This window comes from Lates calcarifer, linkage group LG10 (assembly GCF_001640805.2).
Source record: "Lates calcarifer isolate ASB-BC8 linkage group LG10, TLL_Latcal_v3, whole genome shotgun sequence".
NCBI lineage: Eukaryota > Metazoa > Chordata > Actinopteri > Centropomidae > Lates > Lates calcarifer.
In genome coordinates, this window is record NC_066842.1 from 3,034,274 (window position 1) to 3,052,680 (window position 18,407).

Below are 18,407 nucleotides of genomic sequence, written 5' to 3' on the forward strand. Positions count from 1 at the left end.
TACCTGGAGTTACTCTCAATTAGTCACATTTTCAAAGCTTGTCTCTCTCTTAAGGTTTAATGCAAAACAGTGCATCCAAGTTTTACAGTGAGCTACTTCCACATCTTGCATCTGCTGTGTGATGATTCAGGGTCAGAGGTCGTGAACCGGGAGAATACATTAGCGTCTCTTTCATGGGATATGAGATAAAGTCCTTACTGAGGATCCTTTACCAAACATAAGCTTCCTTTTTTGGCTCGTTTAACTTCCAGCCACTATATGAGCTCCAGAGACAAAAATAGCAGAAGTCAGCAGTTACCACAGAAACCCGATCGCTCCGCCGTTTTGCCGTTCTTATGGGGGGGTTGTTACCACAGCAACAGAGACAGCTGGTTGCTGTCAGAGCGCTGCTTCGCTTTCATCAAATGGCCATTTTCAGTAAGCACCTTATTCTGCACCGACAGCGCGACAAACAAATACGACCTGGAGCTTCCTCAGCGAGACACTTCAAAGCCCATTAGTGGCTTATCGCTGCATTTAAAGATGATGTGATCTCGTCAGGCAATAGGCAAAATAATAATAACAACAGCATAATGGCCACTGATGAAATAGCACTTATACAATGTTGGAGTGATATGACTAAGGTATGGCCCACAGCAATCCTCCCATAATCTCAACATGCCTCCATTTGCCAATTGCATTTCCCTGATCTCATCCTTATCAGAAGTCATACTGCTGATGATCTAACATTCATCTTAAAACAGAAACAGCCTGCTCTACAGTTAGTGTTGCATTCAGGTTCCAGGCAGTACACGGAGAGTAGCAGCATCCGTCTATTTTAGGGCTGAAAGACTTTAAAATAAACCTTCACTGATTTGGAAATTGCATCACATCACACATGAAAAACATGAAAAACTGTGAGTGTTCCTGATTATTTAGGCTCCAAACTGTAAATATGCTCAGAGCAGATGATCAGGAAATAATAGTTTTACACACATTATGATGTAACTGATGTAATCCTGCTGACGTCGGGAGCTGTAATCACACGGGAAGTCACGCAAAGCATCGTAGATCAGTATTAATAATATATGGATGTCGATGCAACATGTTTATGGATTAATATGAGCTTAGAAAAATAAAAATTCATTAGGTTGGAGCAGAGCTAAAGTAGCTACAGTAGCGCTAAAGGTGAAGCAGACTCAAAAGCTATTCACTGCAGGACACAAAAACCCAACTGTAAACCTGTGTTACTCTTAATAAAGGCTTGAAATGCTCCAAAAATACTCAGTATATGTTTATAGTGGCTCATCAGGCTGATCCTAAGTCATAATTTCCACCACACACAACACCCCAGAGACAGTCTAGACAATCTTAAACAGTCCAGGGTGTGGGGAGGCCACAGAGAAAATTGGAGGACTGGGGTTCAAACCGCTGTCTTTGCCAGTATCCGCCAGGCTGAAGACAAACCGCCAGAGGATACAGAGGAAAAAAATGCTAACCCTTCCTGCACTCTGACAAGGTCAACAAACTAACACATTAATGAGTGACCTGGAAACAAACTTTGAGAGTGCTTTTTGACATCAGCCACTGCAATGGCCCAAAACATTTCCATACGGAAGAAACACGCTGCAAAAATCGTTAACGAAGCCAGCTGAAAAACTTGTAGGAAAAACACAAAACAAATAAAGCGATGGAAACGTGCTGCACGGAAGACAAAACAAAAACATCAACTGTAAACATCGCAAAAGAAAAAAGCTCTTCCTCCAGGCCTCTAGGGGGAGCTCTAAGTGGAGCAGACTGCGTGGGAAGAAAGGTGGAGTAAAGAGGCAACATAAAAAGGTACATTATGTTGTCGCTAGCGAGCTTTATAAGTCAAACCCTCTAGCACACTAACTCCAGCTACATACGTTTGCCGTCGTCAGCCACCGTAGACTCAACAAGAAGTATCAATGTGCTGAGCTGTACAATAAAAGTTAAAAGCCGTTTTTTCCTGGCCCAGGGCGCTCTTTGATTTTCAAACTCGACACAGGAATAAACTACAAGCTACATCTCGCCCTGTAACAGCTCTGTGGGGGCATCTAAGAACTTATTAAACCTGATAGCAGTGCTAACAAAAGAGTGCCGTGTCACCGTTGGTCCCTTCAGCTCACATCACTGATAATAAGATATCCGTTCCTCTAAGACTATTTGACATCAGGAAATCAATAGCCCCCGAGGCTGTAGCACTGATTGAATAGGCTGAGGTGCATTTAATTTAACTACAGGTTACTGGTTTGAATCCGTCCTGAAGTTTTTGTCGTAAGCTCTACTCACTTCCCCCTCTTCTCTCTCTCACCTTCTGTCACTGTTTGTTGTGGACTAATGATAAAGTTTAAATGACTTTAAAAGAAAAAAAAAAAAATCAATACTCGCTTCAGGCAAAATAAAATCTCGTACTACAGAGGAAACGGGAAGTACTGACCTCCATTTTGATGAAGTGTAGACCTATTGTGCGGCTACTGAATCATCAGTTTCTGCCTCAGAACATCCTACAACACAAAGGCCAAAAGCAGGGAGAGAGGAAGAGCCATTTACCCCAAACCTGTGCTGGACTGATGGGCTGAAATGAGAGCTGGGGATTGGAGGGTGACAGCTGACAACCTGTCTTCCCTGTGTATGTCTGTGTGTGTGAAGGTAACTGTGTGAAGTGGATGATGTTTCTGTTCATGCTGGGGTCAGTAAGGTGTGTTTAAAGTGCTGCTGCCTGTTGAAAACAGAGGAAAAAGAGCTAACGAAGGGTTGCTCTTTAAAGTGTAGCACTCAATAAAACTGAGGAAAGACGTCACCGCCGAAAGGCCTCATGAAAAATAAAAGCTTGATTCACCTCTTTATACAGTCAGACGCCTCTAAAGCACAAAAGTTACAGTCTGTGCTACTCTGGCATCTATCGGTAAGATGAAACGTACCACATCTACTGTTTTAAAGCAACAAAATGTAACTTCTGCTGAGCAACAGCGCCCTCTGCAGCCCTGACACACCCCAAACTCCACTGAAAATTCTTGACATTTTCAAAGTTTCCTGGCTGGATATCAGAGATGAACGCTGGTTTTTAATGACATTAAAGTGTCTTGAATTGATCTACAGTTCGGCATTTCTCTCGATCGAACCTGCTCAAGTCAGTGTACCATCAAAATTATTCCGAAACGGTAACTGTAAGGTAAAATTACCTGCAAAATGTCGCTTTAAATCACCAATACATTTTGAAATAACAAGCATGGACATGTAGAGTCCTTCCAAATGTGTTGGAAGTGATTTTCCTGGCTTTTCACTCCCTCCACCATCTGCCATTATGAGAAAAAGGGGGGAACAGAGTCCTCCCTGTTTGATGCCAGAAAGCAATTCGGCACATTTCCCACCAAACCTGAACACTGACCCACAATGTCAAATGCAGCACAGAGGTTGATAGAGGCTGCCTATTTTTTCCAGTGACAGCCTGGCAACAGACTGCTCACAGTAATTATGCTACTGTCTCAAATCTAATGTAGTTATGGCTTATTTTAAGACACTATGATATAAGCAAGTATGAGAAATTTTAAGCTGCTGAGACAATTCACTTATCTCTCGGAGCTGAGGGGCAGAGGGGTTGGGAACTCCAGCCTCGTATGTGAGCACTTGATAGGTTTTTGTTCCTCTTGATCTGGATCTACCTGAGACCAGATTTGGCCTCATTAAATACACCAAGCCGCCACCCCTGAGGTACAGGTTCAGTGTCTTCCTCAGTGGCACAGCCTGCCAGAACTGTAACGCCAAGGCTCGGCCATAAAAGGATAAGATATATAAGAAAGACTGCAGCAGCTCACACATCATCTTTAACATGGACTCCTCCTCCAGTGACAATTTCACAAAAACTTTCTAAATGTGCCCAAGTTCATTTCCCGTCGCAGTGTCTGCTGATGCAGTGTTTGCTGCTCGGAAATAAACATGGACCCAAGCTGTTTCCTAGCAAAGCAATTCCAATGAAACAGCTCATAAAAGAGGCTCCACTTACCTCTGAGTGTTTCAACAAATGCTGGTGGGTTTATTACCTAAACTGACAGAGTTGAATGGACATTATGTTTTTTGCCTCATTCTGTCTGCTGTGTCTGTTGCCAGAAAGCTATGAATGAATTTGCAAGGAGAAGCACGGACGGATGAAACTGCTTATTTGCCACAATCCTGTGCTGAACTCTGTGACTTGAACTTTATATAAGAGGCATATAAAAAGGCACTATGAGCACCGCATTTGTGCACACTTCCTTCCTAGAAATCTAACTACATGTCACGACAACACAGACTTTAACAGCTGGGATTGGTCCGTCTGGTCGGCTCGTATACGTCGTATTAAACGGCCGGACAAACAGAAACTCACCCTCTTATCTGCCTGGATTAGCTCAACAAACATACACACTCCGTCCTCCGATAGCGTCTCTCTAACTATTGTTCAACATCTTTTAGCTCCAGCTCCACTCTCATTTTAAGTCGCCACAGTTCAAAGTATGCAAATAAACTCAACACATCGGCACAGAAACCCCCTGCCGCCAGCTAGCGTTTTGGCGATGTAAATTGCTCACAACAGTACAGGCTCCACGTCAAGCCTACGCAGAAGTATAAACCAAGTTTGAGTTATATCCTGTGAAGTGTTACTCACTGGCCCGCACTCATTAATCTTCTCTGCGGTCTGAGGCCCCGGTGCAGCACCGGTACCCTCTGGTTTTCTATTAAAATACTGCACAGTTATGCTTTTCTGGCATATCTGTATCAAAGTGCACACATGCACAAAATTGGAGAAACTTTACAGCCCCATGTCAGCACAGGACAGCAGGTTCACGGCAGCAGGTTGGGGTATCGGCTGCAGACTGCCAGATAATCAGAAAGGTCACAGGCTTCGTCTCTGCTACAGCTGATACGTCTGTAAACAACTGTACATCCATCGAATATAAAAACATCACATCACTCACAAAATGCAAACAAGTGCAAATTACTACCTGAGCTGTATTTAAAACACTTCTAATCTCTATATTCTATATTATATTCCATTCAAAGGCTTTAAAATATAAGCAGAGCTCACCCACACACACATTAATTCATCATTAATTACTACAGAAAGAAAACTAGTAAAGATCTCTATAAAATCTCATCAAAAATAAGGATCTTTCCAAATATTTTCATTAATATTTTATGTAGCGCTTGATAAATATTCCCCAAACCTTTCAAAAGCTAAAAGCAGACCCAGCAGGTCAAAGCACCGAGGACAAGCTGCTGTCAAACTGAGTTAGTGAAAGCATCAAGTTTGACCCTCAAACGACCTCAGATTTTTTGGCAAGAATTCAGAATCTTCAAACCACAAGGACACACGACCTCAGCCAGGGTTTTGGTGAAATGCAGGATGTGATCTGGCATCGTTGGCGGGGAAGGGGGGGGGGGGCGTCACTTCCAGAATACTCCGCGGTGTCAGTCCGCTCAGCTGCACAGTTTCGTTTTAACGAAACTGTGCAGCAGAGTGGTGCGTGACAGCTCTCCCACACTGTAACAGCCAGGATGCTAACACACCACAGACGGTGTTTGTGCTGCTGCTGCCGGTGCGCATGCTAGCTCTGATCTGACGTCAAAAAAATAAGTTAGTTTTGGCTGCAACTGTGCAGCCGTGACAGAATCATTAGGATCAGCTCAGACTTCCTTGAAGCATCGAGCAGGTGGTGGAGTGAGGCATCATGTTATTGATCAAAGTGAATGGTTTTCCTGCGAGGAGGGAAGGGGGGGGCTCACCTACAGATCAACACTACATCTCTTCTGAGGGGAGGTTAGGGAGCTGCAGAGCACACGTGCATGCATACGTACACAACACCAGCGTGCTATGTTAGCATCGGCAGCATCTGTGGGAATACTACACTGAGACCTTACAGCAACGTGACTGAGCCGAGAGAGAAGAAGACAGGGGGAGGCTGATGCTTCTGGAAACGATGCAACTCCGGCGAAAGCATCCATCTTCTGACACGCTCGCTCACACACACAAACATGCACCAAAGACACACTTTAAACAGCACTCAGCCGGCACACCATTACACTCAGAGAGGACTGAAAATACATACAGACAGGAGATGGTCGCGTATATAAACACAGACACACAGTCGAGGCTGAGAGTGAGAGAATGCGAGGCAGGCGGTAAGCTCAGGCGTGACCAGCTAGCTTGTAGTGCCGACCCTCCGTGCTAAAATGGTAGATCCCAGATTTCTCCCCATGCAATCTGCCACCAGCAACCATGGAGGCAAAACAGGAAGAAGAGAAGAGAGGAGAGAGAAAGAGAGGGATGCAGGGACAGAGGAAACCTGAGCCATTTCCTTTTCCTCCCCTTCCTCAGATAAAGCACACACATAAACATAAAAACATACATAAACAAAGACAAACACAGAGGAGGCGGGAGGATGGTGGTGGTACTTACATGAGGACTCTGTGCCGAACATGGCTGGGCCGGGAGCTGTGATGGAGAGAGAGAGGAGGAGGAGGAGAAGGAGGAAAGAGAGGAGAGAGAAAGGGGAGGGTGAGAGAGAGAGAGAGAGAGAGGGGAGGGGGGGGAGGTTGATGAGCAGGCAGCTACACAGCGGGGGTCATCAAAGCAACACAATGCAGCCAGCCGGCCGTCGCTGCCTCCCAGACGGCCAGATGCCCCAGCTCCGCTATCCGTCGCTGCTTTAAAAGCCCTCCTCCAAACACACACACAGTTAGTCCGCTCGCAAAGAAGAAAAAAAAAAAAAACAAGAGGCCTTGTGGAGGATTAAATCAATGAGCAAATATAAAATAAAATCAGGCAGAAATCCTTCACAGCCGAGGCAAAGTGTGGTCAAATCCAGACACGGAGATGTGGCTGTGGCCAGTTATCGCCTCTCTCCTCTTTCTGCAGTCTATATCCTCCTCCTCATCCTCTCCTCTCCGTCACTCTCTCGCTTCTCATTCCACTGTAGGATTTGCTAATGAAGAGAGAGACTGACTGAGAGAGAGAGAGAGAGGCTTTCCCAGGGAGAGGAGGGAGAACGGGGGAGTGAAGAACTAAAAAATCTGGTGAGGAGCTGCTGCCGCTGCTGCTGCTGCAGCCGCTATAAGACAATAGCTATGCAAACAGAGAGTGACGTCAGGATGGGGGGGGGGGCTGTAAAAAGACTGACTGCTGCTAGACAGAGAGAGAGAGTGGGGGGAGAGGGAGGGAGGTGAGGAGGGAGAAGGAGAACAAGGAGGGTGCGAGAAAGGAGAGGGAGAAGCAAAAAGGTGATGGAGAGAGGAGGATGAACCGGGGGGGGACGAGGAAGAGGGAGGGCAAGATGGAGAAGGGGGAGGAGGGGGGGGCAGATAAAGAGATACAGAGGGGGAGGAGGGAGGCAGCTGGAGCTGAGGGGGCACAGGAGAAAAAGAGTGGGAAGCAGGCCAATCAAAATGGTTTGTCTACTTTGGAGCTTAAAAAAAAGATGTACAACAACATACACTGGAAGAAATAGAGGCGGGGGGGGGCACAAGAGGCAGGACGGGGGGGGGCGGGGGGGCTGCAGTCTGACAGTTGGACAAATTGAAACGAGCATGAAGCAAAGCACAGGAGACTGCTGTGTGTTTACCTGCTGTTAACAAAACACACACACACCTGGCCATCAGGGAGCCAGGAAACCAATTTTCACCTCATCAATAAAACCTGCATTTAATGTAAAAATGAAAACACTCTTATCAATAATATGAAATCACTGTTACAGCTGACATTTATAGATTAAACAGCAAGTGGAAAAAATAGAAAAAAATCAAGAGCGCGTGAGCTGTCATAGCTTTAAAATGACTAAACCTTCAAATCCTTTTATACCTCATGCATAAGAAAAACACATCAAATGCACTACGTATATATATATATATATATATATGTATATATATCTCCAGCCATGCAGTGCACAGGATGAAAGACTTATGAGACCATTTCTTCAGCTGTTTCTGTATTTGCAGGTATCTAAGGCTTGTTTGTGTGATTTAATTGGACCCACAGTGAAATGCAGACCAGATTAACGGCAAAACAACAATAATTAAACCATGTCTGAAGAAACAGAAGCAAAAAAAGGCACCAACATGTAAAATTACAACTCAACATAAAGGTTTAACTGAAACTGGATGTGAAAATGATGTAAGAAAGGAATGTAAACCACTACATATATCACAGTATTTTGGCTTATTGTTTTGCTAGCTGTTAGCAGATACTCACTCAGTTAATAAGAAATCACATAACCTGTGTTACAAAGCCAAAAACATGTGAATCCTTTTCAGAGCTCTAAGTCTGAATGATTCAAGTTTCTCTGCCTCTTTGAGGACACACAGATACACTGATGTGCTCGTACTGAACCTGCTGCAAGTGATAAGTCTCATTATTGATGCATATTGTAAAACTTTAATGAGGACCGGAATATGGAGCCTTCAAATGTAGTAAAGTGCACACATATCCTAGTAACTGTGGTGCACGGAGGGGCTGCTCTGAGCCCGGTGAATGGGTACAGTCAGTGGTGAGTCTGCACGACAGCCTGGTAACCTAAATAGACGGGAGGTCAGCCGGACGTCCTCGTGGGGCCCTGCTGTGAATGGGGTGAAGCTAGCTAGCATGTGGATTAGCTCAGCCGCTGAATAGGGGAGCGTGTACTGATGGAGGCCTCTGTTCTTTTGTGTCTCATACCCAGTCACCCTCCTCCACCTCCACCACCTCCTCCACCTCCTCCTCCTCGTCGTCTTTGTGCTTCAGGCACAAGCAAAGGACCCCTCCTCTACTCCTGCTACACTGCAAAAAATATCTCATGGAGCACCAAGTCAAACTTTGCTGTTGAGTTGCGTTAATTAAACGGCACACTTTCTCCACTCAAACTCCTGGACATATGATTCAGAAACGAGGAAACAGACATGAAGTCCAGTTAGCATTTACAAGCGTTTAGGATACTTAATCTGCTATCTGTATGAATGAGATTCAAGATCTCAAGACTGCAGCAGACCTGCAAACACGAATGGTCTTTGAAAAGCGCCGCCAGTCCCTGAAGCTCTACTAAAGACATCTCCTGGGGTCATGTTAATTACACCAGGGGACTCTCTCTGGAAAGCTCCGCTGAGAGGAGAGGAGGAAGTGAGCTGGGATCTGTGCGACTCGCTGCCATCTGTTATCACATTCGCCCCTTTCCCTACTTCTGCCCGTTGATCTGCACTGGTATGATCTGAATGGGGATCGACAGCTCAGACAGGGCGCTGTGGTGTCGCTGTGATAATCAGAGGGGCTGAGCGAGGCAGGAGTAAACTCGGCATGTTAACGTCCCCGACAACCTCTGTAGGCTCATTTAGACACTCGTTAGCAACCGCCTTTTTTAAGACACGTAAAAGCTTCAAACATCAGGAGTGGGGGATTTACTGACCCATTTTATGTCCGAGAAGAAAACCTGAAAATGTCTTGAGCTTGTGTTGAAAACCACAGACCTTATTTCAGACATTTAACCAGAAACACACTGACTTTGGGACGAGGGAACAGGAAGTGCTAACATGCTAACTTACTTCCTGGTTTTAGGACTCATTCCTGCACTACTCTGTAGAAATATAAAAACAATGGTTGATTGAGGTTTAGATATCAAACAGATGAATCACAAACTTCAAATCACATCGGAGGAATAGAGACATGCATTGAGCAATAAAACTATTTTATCATCATAAATGTTTTTCTTCGTCAGGTCTGTGATCTGTTTGTTATGTTCTGACCATAAAGACAAGATTAAAACCACAACTGACCGTTTCAGTTTCTGAACGAAGAAAAAAATCAGCTTTTAAACTTGATTAAAGAAATAATGATTCGAACACTCTGTGTGCTACACTACCTGCCCATGCAGCTTCTGCCAAAACATCACATGCTCCACTGAGGAAACACATGTAGAACCAAATCACTTAATTCAATTCATAAACTTGAGGCCAGGACAAGCACTAAACTTCAACTGAGGTTTGCATCTGATTTACAACTAATTTAGTAACTGAATAAACTAATTGGACATCTGGCAGTACAGATTGTGTCCCCACTCTAGAGCACTTGGACCAGTGTTTCCCTTTTTTTCTGCATCTCTGTCACCACAAATTCTCTGTAAGTTTACTGTATCTGTTGCATAATAATGTGACTGTGAGATCTTCAGTTAAAGTGTGGTTGAGTCACACACACACAGCCTGGCTCTGGGCACTGCTCTCTCTCTCTCTCTCTGATAATTAGGATGCAAAGCCATCGCCATAACAGCGGTGAAGCCCAGGTGAACGAGGGGTGCTAATTGAGTCAGACACTGAGTAATGGAACAACAGCGCTGTTGCTCAATGAGCTCCTTTGCGCTCTTCCTCGCCGCCGCCGCCTCTCTTCGGCCTGAAGCTGCATTCACGAGCCGTTTATTCCTGAACGATGCACACCTCACCCCGCCCCCGCTCCCATCGCAAAGTACCACCCTGAAAAAAGCATCTCCTCCTGGTTGCTAGGTAACTGAAAGTAAGCGTGAGAGGAGTGTGGCCATCCTTCGGCGCGAGAGGAAAAAAAAAAAAAAAACGAGGAGAGGGATAAAAGAGGAGGAGGAGGAGGGAGGACAGTCGTATTAGAAGAAGGGCCAAAAGTGTGTTGATGATAAGGAGGAGGAGGCGCGAGGCATGACGGCAGAAAAATCACAAAATGTTCAGTATTTAAAATCTACTATCTGGCTCGAGCGCCGTAAGCGACATGTCATCCCATCCTTGACTTGTGCTACAAAGACTGAGCGATACTCCACCGAGAAGATAACAACTGGGTACATGCACCAATGAGGAAAAACTGGAGCAGAAAAGCACTTTTGCCCCCAGGCTACAGTGTCTAGCACCTCCTAAAACTCACAAAATCATAGTGATGCTTCCAAACCGGGGGGGGTGTATTTGCTGGTGGTCAGATTTAGCATATAACTGGTGGTCATTTCCTGACCTGATGAGAATGAATTTACAGCACTCAAAAGCCAGCTGGTGTGAAAAATGGATTGTGCCCACCACCACCACGCAAACAACAGCAGGGATTGGCAGTCTTTTGATAACCAGACAATCATCACCCCCACCTCCTTTTCCCCCTTTCAGAGGAACCAGACTGAACGACAAAAGGAAGGTCGGCGACGCTTTGATTACCTCCGCTGGGTCACAATTCAAACGCAGCGGCATCATTCAACTAACTGGGTCAGGAACGCTGTGACTGTCGCTGCTGACACCAGCTGGTCAAAACAGGGAACTATGCTTCCTCCTCTGCCTTCCAGAGCTGCTTTTACTGGACCCCTGACGCACAGGCGACCAGTGAAATCAACCGAATTACAGTCCAGCGGTCTGATGGCGAGACATTTAAAGTATGAATGTCAAAACAATAAATCAAAAGCTGGATTAAACCTATTCTATTACAGCTAAAAGTGCAGAGTAAATTTCCTTACACTGGCGCTCCACAGCGTTCCCCTGCACCATTAATAAATAACCTCAAAGACAGAAACCCAATGAAGTGAATGCAAAAAGGAAAAAAAGGCTTGATAAGAGGCAAGGGGGAGTCGTCACTTCCTCTGTCACTTCTTCTACAGCAGCTCCTTTGAGGACTAATCTGAATGGGTCCAGACAAGCTAAGCTCAGGGTGGATGATGCAGTAAGCATGAATTTATTTCAGAGGAAAATCTGTCTCTGGGATACATTTGTTGAGTACATCTTCTCTTCTTCTGCTTCATTCTCACACAGTTAAAGGAGGACTCTGGGCCTTATCTTCTGTTAAAGGACTGATAAAGACACAAATGTTTTCAAGGGTAAGATCCGCTAAACAGCCGCTGCAATGTAATCAAATGGTGCAAGTGTCCACTGAAGTGACAGGCAGATTGTTCTTATAGGTGTCTGACATCAGACACAGAGCTTTTTATTAAAGAGTAAGATCATTTTTATTTAAGAAGAAACATCACTAAATATCACTACCAGACTCCATTGACAAAAACGGTAATTTTACCGAGCAGAACACTGGAGCTGCTGGGATACTGGTGCTTCAAACTCTTATTTAATTTGTGTTATTCAGCAGTGGAGGAAGTATTTAGATCCCTTACATAAGTAAAAGTACCACACAATAACACAAACAAACAGACTGATGGAGGCAGCGGTGTTCCAGCAACTCCCGTGTTCTGCTTGGTAAAATTACCGTTTTTGCCAATGGAGTCTGGAATGGAATTTTACCTCTTGTTTAGTTAGTTTGTGTTATTGTGTGACTTTCAGTGGTGGAAGAGGGCTGTGGCTCAGGAGGCAGAGCAGGAGGTGAGGGGTTCGATCCCCAGCTCCTCCTGTCCTGGAGTTATCCTCTAAGGTGGTAGCATGCTTAAAAAGTCAAACGGACTCTTAATCATACATTCATGTGTTTAGTTTGAGGAAGCAAAACCCTTGAATGACTTGCCCATGTCGCCTGTTCTGCAGTTATGTTGTATTTTCAGCCTTTAAAGAGCTGAATTTCCCTTTTTCCCTTCCCATTTTACCTCTGTATATCTCTCTGTCTGGCCCTCAATGAACAACATAACAACTCGTACTACAGGTCTAATTTCCAGGCAGGATTGAAACAACAGAGCACCAACAGCACAAAAACTACAGCTACAACTATGTAAAAGAACATACCTGATGAGTGCACGAGACAGTCTGAAGTTACGTAGATTCTTGCTAAATTTAATCATGTAGTTTGCATGGATTCAAATTTGTGCAGGCAGTCAAATCTGGAGTATCCTAACTGCATGTAAATACAGGCCGATGGACATGTCATTCATCAAACTGTCTCTGCATGCAAAGCAGGAAGCCGGGGTGAGGAACCAGAGGGAGGGGAATTCACCACCTGCTTCATGTTAGCAACCTGCTGCGCCGTTAGCCTTGTCTGATGAACTCATCTCTTTGGCTTGTAATCAGGCATAATACAGTTTGTTTCCTGTTTAGTAACGAAGGCCAGCACCTGAGGTCAGCGCTCTGCTGTGGTGGAACTGCTCAGGTTCTGCAGAATGCATCCCTCATTAGGTTCAGTAAGTAACTTTTAAATTGTGAAAGAAAACTGCCACAACCACAAACGTTTCCACACTGTGTGAGGACGTACACCGGTGGCCAAGTACGTCTGCATCTTCTGGAAGTCTCATCTGCTCTCCGGCGAGCACTGAAGTGGTTTTATCATGCCACTGTGTCCAGTAAACAAGGAGGCCAGTTTTCTTGCACTGCTGCTGAGACCAAAATCTACTGCACACGCAAACATTTGCTGACTGCAACGTGGCCGTGAGTGGCTGATGAGTTGGCATTCAGTTTCAATCAAAACAAAATCTACTGGGCTGGTCTGTTTCCATGCAACTAAGAAACAACAACACATTCAGATTGTACAAAATATTAAAAATCTTCCTCCTACTGAGCTTCAGCCCCCAAGCCTTATCTCTCAGTTCCTCCACCACCTCTCAGTGGCTGTTACCTGGCTTCACCTCATCCTTTAGCTTCAGGAGCAGAGTGTCTCTGACATTTTGTACAGTCAGGGTGCCTACGCAGCAGCCGTGACCTTTCCCTCACTTGGCCGGAGCCCTCGCTGGCATGGTGGGCCAAATATAACAGAGCCAGATGTGAGGGGCTTTGGGAGTGTTTTGCCTTGAATTACCAACTCTGGGAACTTCAAGGTGCAAAAGTCTAAAGGGGCAATCCAGGGTGTCAACGGGTGCAGCTCGGTGGATGCACGGAGACAAAAAACAGACTTCTGATTGTGGAGTTTTTTTCCCCAGCGAGGGCAGGACACGCCTGTCAGAGGTAGGGCAAACATTTCTGGCTGGGATCGTGTTACCAAAAGCAGCGTACAGGTTCTAAATAAAGGTTCCTGACCAGTCTGATCTGGCTTTGTGGTGAATGTGTGCCGTGTCTGTGTGTGCCACATCATTCAGCCATCTCAGAGGGTTTCTATCGGTGCTCCGATTCTTTTAAAAAACCCAAACGTTTGTCCTGCAGGTCAGTGTGCTGTATGGAAATGTTTACCGTCTTCACAGTGGTGTAACACGTCAAATAAATCTGGCTACACTTTTCCAGGCTCATTTGTTTATTTTCAAAGACCAGACCTTGTTCTCCACATAGAGGCTTCACTGTCCCAATCCTGGGCCGACAATGCTGGAATCTTTTTGCAATAAGCGGAGGAAAAAAAAAAGAGTCAGCAGGAAAAAAATCTCACATCTTCAAAGAGATTTCATTTCTATTTCTGATGCATAAATTAATACTCTGGGGGATATGAAGCCTGGGAAAAATGCCCTGCAGAATGTGTCTGAACCCAGATAGTTATCAAGTTATCAGCACGCCAAGATTCACCAGAAAACCACGAGGACACATCACATTTCTTCAACTGCAGCGCTGCTCAGAAACGGTCACAGAGGGCCACTAGCAGTTGATATGTTCCAACAAAACGGTCCATAACTCCTCCGTTACTCTCTGACCTTTAGAGTCAAATTTATGATTCCTCCAGAGCCCAGCTCCAGTCGGCCCCCAATTTGTCAATTCAACACGACTGAAAGGAGACGTAAATGCCGGTCTGAGAATTTGTTAGTGCACAACACAAACTCTGCACTGTAAGCACACAGGATGTTCAAGTTTAGTTGGAGCCGATTCCTCGATTAATACCTCGACTGGCGGGTCAGGAGGTCGATGATAGTGGATGATGGTGCAGTTTCTAACTTTAAGGATGTGTCTCATTTTCACACATTTATCAAAAGTTTTTTTTTCTTTTTCTGGTTTCCTTTTGCACTGTTCATCAGTTAGTCATGAGACTTGTATCTCACCAAAGATGCGAGGCGTGTTGTATCTATAAACCACATCAATGGCTTTTAATGAAGGGAGCAACACCATCAAACACCACCCTGATAAAGGCAAGATGGACAAAAATGTGTAATGAATAAAGAGATAGGCACTGTGCACTGTGTTCAAAGATGCTTTGCTAAGATAAATGATGTGCTGTATATCAAAAAATATAAGAGAATATACATTTAACGTCGTATTTTATGAGTAACAGGCGATGAACAACACATTAAACCTCACATATTGTTAGGATTGTTACCAGCCAGTTTTGTAATGGTATAATTCATCTGAAGTGGCAAAATTGAGAATCACTCTGAGGTAAAGTCAGGTTTCAGTTTTAGTTTATCGGAATCAACCAGAGCCGACACGCCGGAAGAAACCCATCATAAAATCTGCACAGATATCAGTTTAGCCACTAAGAGCAGAGTGAATACACCACTGAGCATAGACAGTGATCGTCATCCCTCTCGGTCTGACTGCGTTACTTCCATTTTCATGCTCTTTAACTGATCGCTGCGACATTTAAACTGGAAATTTAACACGACAGAGAAAGCAAAGTCCTGTACTTTTATATGCTTCCTTTGTTCCTCTGGATACCTGGCTGAATCAAACTCAGGCTGGGTCAGCAGATCCAGCTCCGATAATGCCTGTTGACCCGTTCAGACCGACAACAAACACAGGTTTATCTCAGGCCAAAACTTCAGTCTGAACGGGTGACGTCTGTGAAACTGTTCGTCTTTTAACTCAGCTGCTGATGGCAAACCAAAACAAGTCACAAACTCATAAATGGATCATTTACACACGAGTTTATATTTAGTTTTGTTCATCTAAAAACTACAATTTCCTGTGTTCCAGCTGGCTACACCTGACTCTGCCTTTTTAGCAGTGAGTTTGACTGAGATCCCAAGTGAAGCATCAGTGAAATATGTCAAGGTTTGTTGTCTTTCAGAGCTTTAAATGCTCCAAACAGGTGTTCAGCAACCACACATGAAGGTATTAGTTCAAAGAGGATGCCAGAAAATAGTGGATATTTAATAAGAAGCAACACAACATGTCGTTTATTAAAGCTTCTGCTTTTGCTAAAGGGGGATTCGGCAGCACCAGGGAAGTTCTCTGGGGGGGATGCAAGAAACCACCAACTGAATTAAAATTAGAGGAAGCAAGCTGAGAGAAAGTGGTTGATAGTTTTGAGGTGGATTCCCGCAGCTCAAATATCAACATTTTCACAGTAAAAGCAGGGAAAGGGGAACTAAGAAGAGTCATCAGTTGTGTTCAGTATACTGTAATGCTAATGAGGAAGGGGAAGCGAAAGTGCGTTAACAATTTAAGTCATATTCTCAGTTTGTCTGTAACATTAGGTTAGTCCATCATGTTCATACTACTGCCTTAAAAACTTTCTAGTGCATGCAGGTTACACAAGCACATTAAATGTAAATAACTAGTGATAATTATATGTTTATATATATTTATATTTATCGTTACAATACCAAATCTTCTTCTATGCTTTTCCAGGCGTATACAGGATATCTGGGGTTTGTCAGGTCGGCTGCATGCACACTGTACATTAACACCTCTCTGTGCAAGAAGTGACAAGGTGAGAGTCCACAGCTGCCGCAGCGATGCCACGTTAAACCTGTTTCTGAGTGTTATATAAAGGCAGCTGGATTTGCTTGAGGCTTTGGGAGATGAGGAGAACTAAAAGAAGCCTCTCAGACCTAGACCTGGACCTGGAGGACTGAGTGTCTGCAGAGAAACCTCAAAGCAACACGAATGAATTCTAATTTGGCCCAGTGATTCCCCCTGATCCACGGCTCCTGGAGCTACACCAAACTCCATTTAAAATTCTTGATATTTTCAGTGTTTCCTGGCTGAATATCGGAGATGAACGCTGGTTTTTAAAGACCTCTACGTCTTTTTAATTTATCTACAGATGGGCATTACTCTTGAGCTGTGCTGGGCCTGATTCTGTCAGTTTAAGCCACTGACTATCTCTCAGTTAACTTGCGTTACATCGTGCAACCAGGAGTTCAGAGCCTTGTTCTCCTTGATCATGATTTTAAAGCTGATTTTTCAAGATAAAAGTTGCATAAACCTGACGGATAAACCTCCAACACCCTGTGCTTTTTGGTCACGACTGCTCAGCTCCAGCCACATGCACATGCAAACACACTCAAACCAGCCTATGTGAGCATAAAGGCTCTCCTTCCATCTCTAGTTCCAGCCAGCTGGCTTGCTGAAAGAGCACATTCTTCCATATGCTGCTCAGCACACAGTCACAGGAGACTCATCACTGGCTGCTGGTGAGACCAAGGAGACACATAATGCCAACTAATGCCCAGCAGAGGTAAACACTTGAGGTCCACAAGGCTAACAAGCAGCTGGAAAACTTTGGGATCAAAGTTAGGCAACAGGGCATCCCTAACAGAGGTGTTTTCCCTCAGCTGGGGAAAAAAGAAAACTTGGCAAAGAGGCAGCATGAGGTAATAACAGCGAGACGTTGTAAACTATGCAGCACCAGATAAGAGATATTGCATTGACTCATCATGGACGTGGGGAGAATTCAAAACAATACAACGCTCTGCTCTCTTGAGTTGACTCGAGGAAAAGTAACTAAAGGGTAGCTGGGAATATCCCCCTGATGCTATAATAAGCAGTTAACCTAACGTTTCCACGCACGAGGATTTCCATTTAAACTTGGGGAGGGCTACAAGCGTTAGCAGCTCCTCCTGCTAGCTAAGCGCTAACAGGAGCAGGCTAACGTTCGAAAAGCGTTAGAAGTTAATGTAAAGAAATAACAATAAAAGTGGATTGACGGTGAATGGCGGCGTTAAAAGCGACACGTCTGAGAGAGCTTACCTCAATTTGTGAATGTGTGAAAGCCAGTTAAAGCCTCACTCGTCGCTAGCATTTCTTCCCCGCACCAGCCAGTTCAACATGTGTTTAGTATCCAGCAGCGGCGGCGGCGGCGGACTGGCTCGGTCTGACTCTGCCTGTGTGTGCGTGGACGTGTCGGCTAACGTTAGCTTACAGTTACCAGTTAGCCACCGGCTCGCTAACCTGGACAGTTAGCTCCGTCCACCGCTAGATGTCACTGTCGCTGATTTACCTGTCATCTCAAGGCAGGTTCAAACGCTCAAAATGGATCTTTTAACACAATATATATATTTTTAACGATGTAAAACATGAAATAAATACATAAATAACAACTCCTTGTCAAATATCAATTATTATTGTTATTATTATGGCTTCTTTTTTCCATCCACCATTAGGTCACAGCTTTAGCTTTATTTATAATTTTATTATAAATATAAAAGCTATTTTCTAGGTTTTAGATAGATAGTAGACTGTACAATGATAATAATACTGTATTATAAATAAATAAAATTAATAAATAAAATTCTCCTCACATATCAATAAAATGTGATCTATTGGTGATCTGTCTGTTTTTATTCTATTTTATAATTTATCTGTTTTTCTTTTTTCATTGGTATAATGACAGTGATAACAAGATGACAACATGTATTACCTGTTCTTCAAATAAAAATCTTCTCACTGACTTTAACCTCACACTATTTTAG

At 44.2% G+C, this 18,407-nt stretch overlaps 1 protein-coding gene across 6 annotated transcripts in view; it reads right to left on the minus strand.

Moving 5' to 3' along the window:
• LOC108893935 (suppressor of tumorigenicity 7 protein homolog) overlaps positions 1–17,857 on the minus strand; it is a 48,035-nt gene extending 30,178 nt beyond the window's left edge. For 4 of the 6 annotated variants that reach the window (XM_018692433.2, XM_018692416.2, XM_051073160.1 and 1 more), the window contains exons 1-2: positions 17,686–17,854; positions 6,437–6,472 (exon numbers count right to left, since the gene is read on the minus strand). In XM_018692433.2, coding sequence (XP_018547949.1) covers positions 6,437–6,458 — 22 coding nt within the window. In that variant the 5' untranslated portion in view covers positions 6,459–6,472; positions 17,686–17,854. Of the gene's footprint in view, positions 1–6,436; positions 6,473–17,685 lie in introns of all 6 variants that reach the window. The other 2 variants (XM_051073163.1, XM_051073161.1) reach the window with 2 other exon arrangements.
• Positions 17,858–18,407: the final 550 nt, after the last annotated feature.